The sequence below is a fragment of the Geotrypetes seraphini genome, chromosome 2, assembly GCF_902459505.1.
Source record: "Geotrypetes seraphini chromosome 2, aGeoSer1.1, whole genome shotgun sequence".
NCBI classification, from domain to species: domain Eukaryota; kingdom Metazoa; phylum Chordata; class Amphibia; order Gymnophiona; family Dermophiidae; genus Geotrypetes; species Geotrypetes seraphini.
The window spans coordinates 3,298,366-3,313,582 of record NC_047085.1 but is presented as its reverse complement, the minus strand read 5'-3'; the positions used below and the strand labels follow the sequence as shown (position 1 = coordinate 3,313,582).

Genomic DNA, 15,217 nt, shown 5'->3' with positions numbered 1-15,217 from the left:
CTGCATGTTGCCAAATCTCCTTTGGAGGACTCTGACAAGGGCCTCTTCCCCTGGGATCGAACCTCCTGCACATCCCCAGCCCTGGAAGACTCAGAGGAGACTAAGCTCCTGCCCCTCCACTGTGTTCCCCTTGGCACACGGATGCTCCTTAACCGACCATCCTTGGCTGATACAGGGGTAAAAAAAAGCATGAGTCTATCCCTATCGATTTTAGGCAAAATTGAGAGGTTTTGAGGCAGATAGAGGCTTTAGAAAAAAGATTGTTTAAAATTTAAGATGGCCACTGCCAGCGAATTTGCACCAAAAATGGCCCTGGGGGAATGGGGTTTTGGAGGAAGAGGGGGGGAGCCTAAAGCTCTGGCCCCAGAAACCTTCAAATTTTACTTTTCCAGTACCTCTCCCTCCAAATCTTCATCATAGGCCTTACTCACTGTGCCATGTGGTGCCTGCCTGCGCTTATAAGTGCAGCTGGAATCAGTGGAGAAGAACTCTGCCTAACAGGTTTGCTATAGGAGTTTGGTCTTCGGGCTGACAGTCTGCCGGACTGAGCCTCAACTCCTGGAAACGCTCTCAATGTAATAAGGGGAGGACCATGTAACTGGCCCGCTATTAATCCCAGCCAAGCCAGGAAGAAGCCAAACAGCCTGCACTCAAGCTCCTGATAAATCAGGACGGTCCCTGAGCGCCAAAAATATTACAGCAGGTTGGCAGACAGGTATCCCTGAGGGCTGATATCACTAGCAGCGAGTCTGCATCTTCTCCCAGGCAGAGGTCCTAATAAGAGGAAACCTCTGGGCACTGAGCCTCAAGCATAAAAACAATAGGAAAAAATCTGAAAATAATAAAGCCACAGAGAAGATCAGAAACACATCTGAGCAACTTGTTTGCAGAAGAACTGAGGAGGCACGAGCAAGCTTGCTAGGAAGCAGATGGAGTTGAAAGATGAGTGATATTCAGCAAGTAACTTGCGGGTTCAGATGCACAACCCTAGCGATCAGGACTGCTAGACACATTGCACTAGAATGGAACTTGGTTGTTAAGTGAGGAGTTTCTGTATTTCTTAAAACCACTAGGAGTTTTAATTGACATTAGCTGCAGTGAAATCAAATGGCTCAATTTTATTTTTTTAAATACAGAAGTCCCAACCAGGAAAACAGGCCATGGAGCCATGCCAAAAACAAATAAAAAGTAAAAGAGCCAGAAAAATTAAGAAAAACAAAAAGGATAATGTCTTGTGTATTCACGCTAGAGAAAGAATACAAAAAGGAAAAAAATGTAATTGTGCTTAGGAGAGCCAAAAAATACTGGTCTGCTCTGGGAAGGCACAGTATGGCTGCTAAAGACTTCTGGAGTATTCAAAACGCTGGGCATGGTCTGTGCCTGTGGTAAGTGCTAGCCTTCTTTTCCTCTGAGAAATATAAGACTACTTTAAAAACTCCATGTTTACTTGATTTCTTTCTGTCTAAGATGAAATTTTGTTTTAATGTCAGAAACCATTCAAGTGTGACATATATGCAACGGGGTGGGGGAAAATACTCGTTCATATTACTGTCTCTTGATTACTAAGATACTTCTCACCTCCAGGATGGATGGCCATGCTGGACACCCACTTGCAGTTGGTCAGTAGCTTCTTGGTCATCTCCTGCTTAAGGAGATTGTAGATACGAACATAGCGCTGGGTTGCCACGAAGAAGAAGGGCCTAATGGGGTGGAAGAGAACACACTGCACCAGTCCCTTGCTCTTGCTGAAGGGGTTCTGGCTCCGTCGCTTAGTCACTTGATGGATCAGGACCTGCATGCTGCCATTCTCTGGAAGAACACTGGCAAAGTAGTCGCCCTTCCCATGCCATGTCACCTGCTTCACAGCCTGGGAAAGGAGCAGAGAGAGGAAGCAATGTTGCATCAAACAGAACCTAACAAAGGCAAATCCAGGTAGATGGTTCTCATTTTCTCATTCCATTTGCTTTTAACCCCCTCCAACCTAAGGATACTCTTTGCTTATTCAGCACAGTTACTTACGGTCACAGGTGTTATCCAGGGACTGCAGACAGATATTCTCAAATGTGAGGCGACGTCATCCATGGAGCCCTGGTACGGACAGCTTTAAAAGTGTATCGTCAAAGCACTTACTTTCAAGCCTAAGTAGTTATCTCGTTAGGAGGAAATTTCAACTGTCCACATATACATATATACAATTTTACCTATTTTATTACCATGCTCTCACATATTGTTAACCACCGTGATTAGCCCCAAGACAGAACGGCGGTATAGAGTGATGTGAATAAACAAATAAAAAGTAGACTTTATAGCAACACTGAAAGATAAAGGAAGGGAGTAACTTGAACTCAAACCCAAACTGGCCTGCAACAATGGATGAGTTACGCCACTGAAGACAAGATGATCTTGGTATTCAGAGGGACTGAGAACTCAATTTGGAGAGAAACTTACTCAATCACTGACAAATCCCAGAATATATAATATATAGGAATCAAGACAACTTCAAAATGTACTGCAAATATGAAAATACTCATATATCCAAAACTGTTAAATTTGTATAAATTTCTGTGGTGGCAAACAAGCAACTCCCACTTTTCTTACAGAGCTAAGAGCTCACCAATATCTTCAATATACAGAATTTCCATCTTTTTCTCCATTTTATAAATACAACATACTGTAGTCTAAATCTCTATTTGGAAAAAAAAGAGCCATCCAGACACTTCCATGCTGAGGCCAGAGTAAGTTTGGCCATCAGTAACAGATATTGAACTAGATTAGGCTGATATTTACAAAGTCCAGGAATAACTCTGTTGAAAAATAAATCCTGGGACCCATCTGCCACTTGGACGCCCAGTCTTCCAATTTCCTAAGATCCACCTGCAATTTTTCATAATCCGCATGAGTTTTAACAACTTTGAACAGTTTGGTGTCATCTGCAAATTTAATCACCTCACTCATCGTTCCAATTTCCAGATCATTTATAAATAAGTTAAATAGCACCAGTCCTAGAACAGACCCCTGCGGTACTCCACTGTTTCTCTCCTCCATTGAGTAAAATGACTTTTTAACTCTATCCTCTGTTTCCTATCTGATAACCAATTCCTAATCCACAACTGAACTTTGCAACCTATCCCATGACTCTTTCATTTTCTCAGGAGCCTCTCGTGAGGAACATTATCAAAAGCTTTCTGAAAATCTAGATACATTACATCAACTGGCTCAGCTTTATCCACATGTGTATTCACACCTTCAAAGAAGTCCAGCAAATTGGTGAGGCTAGATCTTCCTCAGCTCAACCCATGCTCACTCTGTCTCATTAAATCATGTGTTCCACAATTTTATTTTTTATCATTGTTTCCACCATTTTGCTCACCACTGAAGTCAGGCTTCCCAGTCTGTAATTTCCCAGATCTCCCCTGGACCTTTTTTTAAAAATCAGCATAACATTGGTCACCCTCCAATCTTCCGGTATTACAGACAATTTTAGTGACACTAACAGCAGGTCAGCAAGATCATATTTGAGTTCTTTAAAAACCCTCAGATGAACACCATCCATTCCAAGTGATTTATTACTTTTTAACTTGTCGATTTGGCTTAGTACATCTTCCAGATTCACCGAGATTTCTTTCAGTTCCTCCGCATCATTACGCTTGAAAACCATTTCTGGTTCAGGTAGATCTCTTATATCTTCTTCCGTAAAGACAGAAGCAAAGAATTCATTCAGCCTCTCCACTATGGGCAGACTGGATGGACCATTTGGGTCTTTATCTGCCGTCATCTACTATGTTACTGTGTTACTATCCTTCCCGAGTATTCTTTTTGCTCCTTGATCATCCAATGGTCCCTCACAGGTTTTTTGTTTCTGATGTACCTAAAAAATTGTGAGATTTTGCCTCTTTGGCAAGTTTATCTTCATATTCTTTCTTAGCCATCTCTATCATTGCTTTGCATCTAACTTGCCAATACTTGTGTTTCTTCTTATTTTCTTCATTCGGATCCTTTTTCCGTCCTTTAAAGGATGGTTATATATAACATCCACGCTACTGATCCTTTATGCTTCTTTTTAACCATTTTCCTCATTTTATCATAGTCACCCTTTTGAAAATTAAACACCTTTATGGTAGATCTCTTTTGTGACGTCACTCCCGGTATCAGCTCAAATTTGATCACGTTATGATCACTGTTTCCCACCGGACCCAACACAGTTAATTCCTGTACTATGCTTTGCATTTCAATAAGGACCAAATCTAAAATAGCTCCCTCTCTTGTTGGTTCGTGGACTAGTTGCTCCAAGAAGCAGTCATTTATGACGTCTAGGAATTTTAGTTCCCTAGCATTCCCTGATGTAACATTTAACCAGTCAATGTTGGGATAATGATTGCCCAATTTTCCAGGGTTCCTAATCTCTGAAAACATTTCTTCATATGTCTGCTCATTCTGTCCCAGGGGACGGAAGTATAACCCTACCTTTATATTCCTTCATTTCACACAGAAAGACCTGGCAAAGCTTGAAGAATGGTTTGAAATTTGGCAGCTAAAATGTAATGCTAAGAAATGCAAGGTCATCCATTTGGGCCGCAAACACCCAAGGGAATGGTACAGTATAGAGGTGAAGAACTTATGTGCACGACAGAAGAGTGGGACTTGGGTGTATGTGATGATCTTAAGGTGGCTAAACAGGTTGAAAAGGTGATGGCAAAAGCTAGGATACTAGGGTGCATAGGGAGATGTATGGCTAGTAGGAAAAAGGAGGTATTAATGCCCCTGTTTAATACTTTGGTGAGACCTCATTTAGAATATTGTGACCAATTCTGGAGGCCGCACCTTTAAAAAGATATAAAAAGGATGGAGTCTGTCCAGAGGAAGGCTACTAAAAGGATGCGTGGTCTTCGTCATAAGGAGTACAGGGACAGACTTAAAGATCTCAATCTGTATACTTTGGAGGAAAGGCGGGAGAAGGGAGATATGATAGACATAATGTAAACACGCATGAGTCGAGTCTCTTTCATTTGAAAGTAAGCTCTGGAATGAGAGGGCATAAGATGAAGTTAAAAGGTGATAGGCTCCGGAGTAATCTAAGGGTGGTAGATGCATAGAACAGTTTCCCGGAAGAGGTGGTGGAGACAGAGACTGTGTCTGAATTCAAGAGGGCCTGAGACAGGCACGTAGGAATTTCTTGGGGAGAGAAAGAGATAATGGTTACTTTGGATGGGCAGACTAGATCCCACGTGTCTATCCCATTTGGCCTTAAAATCAGGCACGCTGCTGGCCTCAATAACCTGAAGTGGAAGACTATTCAAGCGATCAACCACCCTTTCAGTGAAAAAGAATTTCCTGGTGTCCCCGTGCAGTTTCCCGCCCCTGATTTTCCACAGATGCCCCCTTGTTGCCGCGGGACCCTTGAAAAAGAAGATATCTTCTTCCACCTCGATGCGGCCCGTGAGATACTTGAATGTCTCGATCATGTCACCCCTCTCTCTGCGTTCCTCGAGTGAGTACAGCTGCAACTTATCCAGCCGTTCCTCGTACGGGAGATCCTTGAGTCCCAAGACCATCCGGGTGGCCATTCTCTGGACCGACTCCAGTCTCAGCACATCCTTACGGTAATGCGGCCTCCAGAATTGCACACAGTATTCCAGGTAGGGCCTCACCATGGATCTATTCAATGGCATAATGACTTCAGGCTTACGGCTGACGAAACTCCTGTGTATGCAACCTATAAAATGCCTTGCCTTGGATGAAGCTTGCTCCACTTGATTGGCAGACTTCATGTTCTTATTGACGATCACCCCTAAGTCTCGTTCTGCTTCAGTTCTTGTTAGGATCTCGCCATTAAGGGTGTAAGTCTTGCATGGATTTTGCTGCCCAGGTGCATGACTTTGCATTTTTTGGCATTGAAGCTGAGTTGCCAGGACCTAGACCAGCGCTCCAGTAGGAGTAGGTCGTGCATCATGTTGTCGGACATTGAATTTATGTCTGTTGTGCTTTTGCCCACTACATTGCTTAGTTTGGCGTCATCGGTGAATAATGTTATTTTACCTCGCAGCCCTTCTGCCAAGTCTCTTATAAAGATGTTGAATAGGATCGGGCCCAGGACCGAGCCCTCCTATCGAGTATTGCATTGGCTGCCAATGGAGGCGTGGGTGAAGTTTAAGTTTGGTTGCTTCTGTTTTAAGGCTTTATTTGGTTTAGCTCCCAAATATATAATTGAGCTTTTCTCTTTTGCAACCAACAGACATAAGAGAAACTCCCATCTGAATTTTGTTTTTCCGCCTGTTAGAGGATGTAAACTTAAAAACATCATCAAAATCTTTTTTCATATCAAGCAGCGTTATGGGGTAAGGATTTAGAACAATTGCTTTTGCTTACTGACACTTATGGGGAATTTAGGAGACATCTAAAAACATATCTGTTTTCGAAGTATTTAGGCAGCTAATTCATAAAAATTTTAGTATGCACTATTTTGATCATTTTAGTGTCTCTAATTATTGGCTTTTAACTGTTTTAGTTCTATTCAACTTCTTTTATTGTTTTTTTAACTACTGTAAACCGCATAGAACTTTATGGCCTTACGGTATATAAACTTATTATTATTATATCTCCCCTCTCCTGCCTTTCCTCAAAAGTATACAGATTGAGATCTTTAAGTCTGTCCCCATACGCCTTATCACGAAGACCACACATCATTTTAGTAGCCTTCCTCTGGACCAACTTCATCCTTTTTACATCTTTTTGAAGGTGACCAATATTCAAAATGAGGTCTTATACAGAGGTATCAAACCTCCTTTTTCCTACTGGCCATACCTCTCCCTACGCAACCTAGCATCCTTCTAGCTTTCACAATAGTTTATAGTTTATTAAAATTTGATTAAACGCTTTATCTAAAATTTCATCATCTTTTCAACTTGTTTGGCCAGTTTAAGATCATCACATACAATCACACCCAAGTCCTGCTCTCCTGTCATGCACATAATGTACCTTTCCTTTGGGTTTTGCAGCCCAAATGCATGACCTTGCATTTCTTAGCATTAAATTTTAGCTGCCAAATTTCAGACCAAGCTTTGCCAGGTCTTTCTTAATGTTATTCACACCATCCGGCATGTCTACTCTATTGCTGATTTTGGTATCATTCACAAAGAGGCAAATCTTGCCTGACCACCCTTCAGCAATATCGTTTATAAAAATGTTAAAAAGAATAGGCCCAAGAACAGAACCTTGAGGCACACCACTGTAACATCCCTATCATCAGAGCGATCTCCATTGATCACTACCCTCTGTCGCCTTCCACTCAACCAGTTCTTGACCCAGCCCATCACTTTGGGACCCATCCCGAGGGCACTCAGTTTATTTATTAGATGTCTGTGTGGAACACTGTCAAAGGCTTTGTTAAAATCTAAATACACCACATCTAGCACACATCCTCTATCCAATTCTCTGGTCACCCAGTAAAAAAAATTGATCAGATTTGTCTGACAAGACCTACCTCTAGTGAATCCATGTTGCCTCCAGTCCTGTAATATACAGGATTCCAGAAACTTGACCATTCTCTGTTTTAAAAGCGTTTCCATTAATTTGCTTACCACAGAAGTCAGACTTACCAATCTGTAATTCCCTACTTCTCCCTTACTTCCACTTCTGTGGAGAGGGACTACAACTGCCATTCTACAGTCCTCCAGAACCACTCCCAACTCTAGAGACTCATTGAAAAAGTCAGTCAGCGGAGCCACCTAAACTTCCCTAAGTTCCTTCAGCACCCTCGGATGTACACCATCCGGCCCCATCGCTTTGTCTCACTTTATTTTAGCTAGCTCCTCATGAACACAACCCTCTGAAAAGCGATCAGGGTCTATTACTCCTCCATCCCTATTCACGTTTGTCTTCTGCGGTCCATTTTCCTTGCGCTTCAGCCGTGAACACAGAACAGAAATATTTGTTAAGCAATTTGGCCTTTTCTTTACCAGCTTCCTCATATTTCTCCCCTTCACCTTTGAGTCTCACAATGCCACTTTTGCACTTCTTCCTATTACTAATATATCTAAAAAATGTCTTGTCTCTCCGTTTTACCGTTTCAGCTATTTTTTCTTCCATTTGCATCTTTGTTTTCATGACTAAATGACCAGCCTCCCTTAACTTTTCTAGGTATTTTTGCCTGTAGTTTATGAAAGCTAACCTCTTATTCGTTACCTTCTCAGTTACTACTTTTGAGAACCAAAGTGGCCTTCTTTTCCTCTTACTTTTACTTGCCACTCCTTTCAGTTTTGCCTACTGCATTTACACTCCTTCCAGACATTCCCATCCAGACAATAATTCTTTGATGTAAACCTCTATCCGAACAAAGTTAGTTTTTTTAAAGTCTAGAACCTTTGCTTTTGAATGAGCCCTCTCTATACCCATCTTAATATTAAACCTTACCACGCAGTGATCACTGTAACATCAGAAACACTTTCCCCGTTTGTAAGCACTAAGTCCATTATGACCCCTTCCCACGTGGGTTCCATTACCAACTGCTGGAACAGTTCTCCTTGTAGTGAATCCAGAATCTCCCTACTTCTAGAAGACCCCACAATAGGGATACCCCAATTAACATCCGGCATGTTAAAATCAACTATTAGCCAGACTTCCCCTTTTTTAGATATATTCTGAATGTCTACTATTAAATCTCTATCCACTTCTTCCGTCTGTGAAGGAGGCCTGTATATTACACCAATGTAAATATATTCACCATTCCCTCTTTCCAAATTGATCCACAGTGCCTCTTCCTTGCCCTGCAGATCCTGAATTGTGTGGTTTTAATATGTTCTTTAACATATAAAGCTACTCCTCCTCCTTTTCTTCCTACCCTGTTTTTCCTGAACAGATTATAGCCCGGTATAACTACATCCCAGTCATGGCTCTCTGTGAACCATGTCTCTGTGATTGCCACTATATCCAACTCCTCTTCTTCCATCATAGCTTCTAGATCCAGAATCTTGTTTCCCATACTTCGAGCATTAGTATATACTGCTTTCCAGACATTGCCCCCTTTTCCCATCCTTGTAGAGGTATTCAGTGATTTACTTACCTGAGGGTTTATACTCACCTGGGAGTTTTGATCACCCTGCCACATCAATAGTTTAAAGCCCTCTTCAGTAGATTAGCCAGCCTGCTGGCAAATACACTTCTTCCCTTCTTTGAGAGATGCACATCATCCCTGCTCAGCAGCCCTTGGAAGAATATCCCATGGTCCAGGAAGCCAAAATGCTCTCGAAGACACCCATGTGCCTAAGGCCCCGCCCACAGGTTGGGCCTAAGCCTACTGGGCCTATTCCGGTTGGCCCAGGCGTCTCAGGCCCCACCTGTGTGGCAGGCCCTAAGGCGAGCCATTCAACGATGGCTGGCCTGTCAGATGGACGGGCTTGGCACCTGTCCTTCTGACCAACGATTTTGAAAGTACGGGGAGGGGGGTGGTGGGTCAGCAGGGGGGGCGATCGGGGGTTCGCGGGGGCCCTTGTGTCGAGGGCAGAAGGGCTTGGGCTCCCTCCTGCCCCGATAGTGTCAGGGGGTTCGGGGGTGCCGTGGGGCAGGAGGGCTTGTGCTCCCTCCTGTCTGGATCGTTGTAGGGGGGGGGATTCTGTAACCGGTGTTGTTTTTGACAGACACTGGTTACAGAATCCAGCTTTTAGGCGAAGGACTGGCTCCTCTTTCGCCTAAGAGCTCTTGTTTTGGGCGTTTGGGAGTTAGGATTTTTTTAGGTTGATTATATGGTGTTAGTGTAGACGTAGTGGTGGTCTGGGCATTTAAACAGCTGAACTTAGAGGCAGGCCATTATTTTAAAAAACCTCCTTTTGGGCGTTTTTTTTTATAATGGACATTTTTCCTGCTTCTACTTTCAACTTTTAAGGCCTTAGGCCAAAAGGAGACTTAGACATTTTTTTTATTATGCCCCTCCACCTCTCCTATTTTATTTTTTAGGCTTCTAGCATTTATATAGAGACACTTCAAATTGATTTGACATCTTTACTCTGCTTTCCTCTTAAGTTTCAAGTTTCAAGTTTTATTATTTTTAATATACCGACCATCAACAAATATCTAGCCGGTTTACAACGCTATGATAAAATGAAGAATTAAAATAATGCTTATAAAAGGGGGAAAGTGATCATTGTAGACATTTTACAAAGACATACATGAGAGTGGGGATTGAAGAAGAAAGGTGGGGGTAAAGTTACATTGTTAAAGAGAAAAAAACAAAAAAAAAACAAAAAACTAGGGTTAAAAAGAAGAGAGAGGGAGAGGGATAAAACATTAGGGATTGGGTCGCTTCTTAAAAGCGGTTGGCAGACTTGGCAATAAGAAGTTTAGGAGCTGTGGAATGCATCTTGAAATAAAAACGTTTTTAATTTAATCTTGAACTTATCTAGGAGATTTTCGTGGCGAAGTTGGGGAGGTAAGGCATTCCACAAAGTTGGGGCGACAACGGAGAAATTGGATTTCCTAGTGTAATAAAATTATTTAATAGAGAGAACAGATAGTAGGTTTTGATTTGCTGATCTAAGAGTCCGAGAGGGGCAGAAAGGGATGAGGAGTTTGTCCAGAAAGGAAGGAAGACGTGAAAGTTTTATTTTAAAGACTAGCATAAGTGTTTTATAGGTAATGCGGTGTGTGATAGGTAGCCAGTGGGCTTCTTTCAGAAGGGGGTAATGTGATCATATTTCCCTAACTTATGTATGAGTTTTATTGCTGTGTTTTGAATGAGCTGTAAACGTCGTAATTCTTTTTGAGGAATTCCGCTATAAAGAGAATTGCAGTAGTCAAGGTGAGAGATAACTAATGAATGGACAAGGGTTGTAATAGCTTTGGTTTCGAAAATAGAAGTTAAAGAACGAATAAGCCAGAGTTTATAGAAGCAGATTTTTACCACTGAACTAATATGATCTTGAAAAGTTAAATCTTTGTCTATAATTACACCAAGTAGTTTTATTTTTGTTTCCATTTTTACAGGGTAAGATTTGATAAGGATCTGTCCTTTTATTATTTCGTTGTTCTTGGCTGGAAAAAATAAGCCACTGGATTTGTTGATATTGAGGGAAAGTTTGTTTGCGTGAAGCCAATCACTGATTTTGTCCAGTTTAGAATTAATTTCTAGTATTTCGGATATGTTTGAAGAATCAATGGGGTGAAGTAGTTAAATGTCGTCCGCGTATGCAAAAATCGTGAAACCAATAGACTGAGCTAAAGTGAGGAGAGGAGCAATAAAGATATTAAATAGTAAAGGAGAGAGAATGGAGCCTTGTGGAACGCCGTAAGTTTGAGCTTTAGGAGGTGAGGTTTCCTCTTTTGAGTGAACTTTGAAGTTACGTTCATTAAAGTAAGAGGCGAACCATGAAAGAGCAGAGCCTGTGATGCCACAGTTTCTAAGGCGATCAATAAGAAGAAAGTGATCGACAGTATCGAACGCTGAAGACAAATCAAGAGAGATAAGGAGAACAGATTTTTGGTGGTCAAGAAAGTAGTGTATAGTAGTGATGAGACCTAGTAGAGATAATTCGGTAGAGTAATTAGTGCGAAAGCCAGTTTGATACGGATGTAGTGCATTGGTTTTGTCAAAGAATTCGGCAAGCTGGTTATATACTATTTTCTCCGTTAGTTTAGAAATAAGATGAAGGTTAGCAATGGGACGGAAGTTTGCTGGTTGAGTTGTGTCTAGATTTTGGTTTTTTAGTTTTGGAAAGACCAGAGCTGATTTCCAGGCTTTTGGGACAAGATTGGCAGTAAGACTTTTAGTAACCATTTCCAATAAGAATGGACCAAAGAAAGAAAAGAATTTCTTAAGAATTAAGGGGGGAATACTTTCAGTTGGGTTATTGGGAGCATTTATTGATTGGAAGACTTTGAAAAGGTTTGTTAAAGATGGAAGTCTAAAGTTAGAAAAAGTACTGAAAGATAGACAGTTTATCTGGTTTGTGGAATCCTGGGGGGATGTGAGAGTGGATTGTCCTAGGTTTGATCTAATTTCCTTAATTTTCTTATCGAAGAAATGTGCAAGTTCAGGAGCGGGTGGTTGTTTGGATAGAGGAGGAGGTTTCTTATTGGAATATGGGGATAGAGATCGAACTATGCTAAAGAGTTGTGGGCAGTAGTTATGTATTTTGAATAGTATTCTTTTTTGGCTTGTTGTATAGCAGATTTGTATTGAGTGGCCTTTTCTTTATATAGAAGAAGGGAGTTATTTGACCGAGTTTGGCGCCATTTATGCTCAGTAGAACAAAGTTGTCGGTGGAGAAGAATGAGTTTTTCATTGTACCATGGTTTCTTTTTTGGTGATAATTTTGATGATCTTTCCAGGGGTGGGGCGAGATGGTGCATTAGAGATTGTGTTGTGGTGTTCCAAAGTAGAGAGTTGCGCGGGGACAGAAATCCCAACCATCCCCGCCCGTCCCCGCCAGGATCCTATCTTTCCCCACCGTCCCCACCAGGATTCTTTCCGTCCCCACCCGTCCCTGTCAGGATCCTCTCCATCCCCACCCATCCCCGCAAGGAATTACCTCCATCCCCGCCCGTTCCCATAAAAAGCAGCAATTACTTCTGACAAGATCATCAATTCCACAGTTTCTTTTGTGTCTGTGCTGCTGTTTTCCTTATGGAATCTCTTTGGTGGAACCCTTTTTTTGTTTTCTGTTCAGGTAATTAACTTATAAACCCCCTCTTTTACTGTATGGACGAACCCTGCTTCCAAAGCCTTCCATCCCCGTGGGAGTCCCGTTGGCTAGAGGGGGGTCCCCGTGGGAGTCCCGTGGGCCAGAGGGGGGTCCCCATGGGAGTCCCGTGGGTTAGGGGGGGATTCCCACGGGACCCCCGCAGGACCCGTGGGATTCCCGTGATCCCCATTCCTGTGCAGACCTCTATTCCAAAGGGAGGATTGTTCTTCTGTTGAGAGATTTGTGAAATCTTGTAATTCTAGATTAAAGGAATCCTGGATAGCAGAAAGTATAATATTGTTGATATTTCTGGTAGTATAGGTGTTTTATAGGGTACTAGATGATTGAATGAAGGAGTTTAGTTGAAGACTGATAAGAACATGATCTGTCCAAGGGAGAGAGTAAGTTTGGAAGTTTTGAAAGATTTGGTTAATAGCTATTGGACTGAACATCATATCGATTGTATGTCCGGCAGAGAAAATAGTGGGGTTAGGGAAAGATCAGAAATTAAAGTTAGGAACTCTGCAGTGTTATGTTGATTGGGGAGATTAAAGTGTATATTGAAGTCTCCAAGAATTATAGGGTGAGAGATGCTAAAATCCGTGATTGTAGAAATGAGGGCAGTTAGGGAAGATTTTGTAACTGGGGGATGAAGGAGATAAGAAGGAAGTTAAGAGGTTGGGGTTTTTTTTTAATAGAGAATTGAAGAGTTTCAACTGGGTGGTTTTCTTTCACCATTTTTTAAACCTCTCTATTGGGACTCCCTAAATGTTCTGATTCAAAGTATCTTTCAAGAATATTCTACACTGAACCATCTGCTCCTGGGTGACTGTCAGCTCCCTCCCCACCACCAATCTTAGTTTAAAAGTTGTTCTCTCGCCTTTTTAAATATAATAATAATAATAACTTTATTCTTCTATACCATCACAGTTGAATGACTTTTAGACGGTTCACATTGAAGAAGGCTGGACAATTAGCGAATTACAGAATGCAAGAAGTGCGGGTACAACTTATTACATAAGAAACAGATACAACTTATTACATAAGAAATAGATAAAAGGAAAATATGAATCTTAAGTATGTGGTATAGATCTCATGTATGCAACCCAAGGAATAAAGCTGATCAGTCAGCACAATTTAGAATAGAGCTGGACAATGAGGCAAATTGCAGAATGAAGCGAATTACAGAATAAAACTGGACAGTCGGCGAATTACAGAATACAAGTAGTGAGGGTACAACTTATTAACAAGAAATAGTTAAAAGGGAAATATGAACCTTAAGTATGTAATTTAGATTTCATAAATGCAATCCAAGGAGTAACGGTGGACAATCAGCAAATTGCAAAATGCAGAAAGTGAGGGAACAACATATTACACAGAATTTGACAGAGGGAAAATATAACTTTGTAGGCAGTGAGGCTACTGTTAGTGTCAGTAACCTGGTTCCATCAAGTTAAGGTGGAGTCCATCCTTTAGGAACAAGCTCCCCCTTTCCCAGAAGGTTGCCCAGTTCCTAAGAAATCGAAACCCCTCCTCCCTGCATCGTCTCAACCACGCATTCAGACTTTGGAGTTCTACCTGCCTCTTGGGTCCTGCGCATGGAACTGGGAGCATTTCTGAAAATGCAACCCTGGAGGATCTGGATTTCAGCTTTCTACCTAAGAGCCTAAATTTGGCTTCCAGAATCTCCCTCCCACATGTCCTATGACATTGGTACCTACATGTACTAGGACAGCTGTCTCCTCCCCAGCACTATCTAAAATCCTATCTATGTGACGCGTGAGGACCGCCACCTTCGCACCAGGACCAGGCGATCCTCACGCCCACCAGCCACCCAGCTATCTACATGCCTAATAATCGAATCATCAACTACAACCGCTGTCCTAACCCTTCCCTCCTGGGCAGAAGCCCCAGGAGACATATCCTCGGTGCGAAAGGATATTGCATCCCTTGATGGGCAGGTCCTGGCTACAGGATTATTTCTTACATCAGCAGAGTGATGCTCTCCTGGAACTTAGAAGATAATATGCACAAACAGGACCAGGTAGCTCTAAAGTCACCTAACTTGATAATAATAATTTTATTATTATATACCGCCAAAGCCATGAAGTTCGAGGCGGTTTATAACAAGAAGTGCTGGACAATTAGCAAAGAGGTCACAATTCAGAGTCATCAATACAATCTTACATAATGAAAGAAGTAGAAAGCTATACAGTTCTTAAGGTTACTGGTTGGAATAGCAGAGCTATAAAAATTCTTAGTTTACAAATCGATTGAACAAACTCGTTTTGACCAATTTTCTGAAATTGAAGTAGGTTGAGGAGTGCGTGATAACGTTACTCAGCCAATCGTTCCATTTGCCTGCCTGGAAGGCAAGGGTTCTGGCCACAAATCTTTTGTAGTGGCAGGTCTTTATTGTCGGATAGGTGAACAGATGTATTCTTCGTGTGGGCCAGGTTAAATTGGGAAACTAGGTAAGTGGGAGCAAGACATTTTCTGTATCTCAGAGCTGCTAGGGACTGAGGCACACTGGAAGAACAACCGGT

General features: G+C 41.9%; 1 protein-coding gene across 1 annotated transcript in view; it reads right to left on the bottom strand.

Moving 5' to 3' along the window:
• BOP1 (BOP1 ribosomal biogenesis factor) overlaps window positions 1–15,217 on the bottom strand; it is a 204,715-nt gene that overhangs the window by 34,946 nt on the left and 154,552 nt on the right. Inside the window, exon 13 of the mRNA XM_033934857.1 lies at window positions 1,579–1,867. Within this exon, the coding sequence (XP_033790748.1) occupies window positions 1,579–1,867 (289 nt within the window). The remainder of the gene's footprint in view (window positions 1–1,578; window positions 1,868–15,217) is intronic.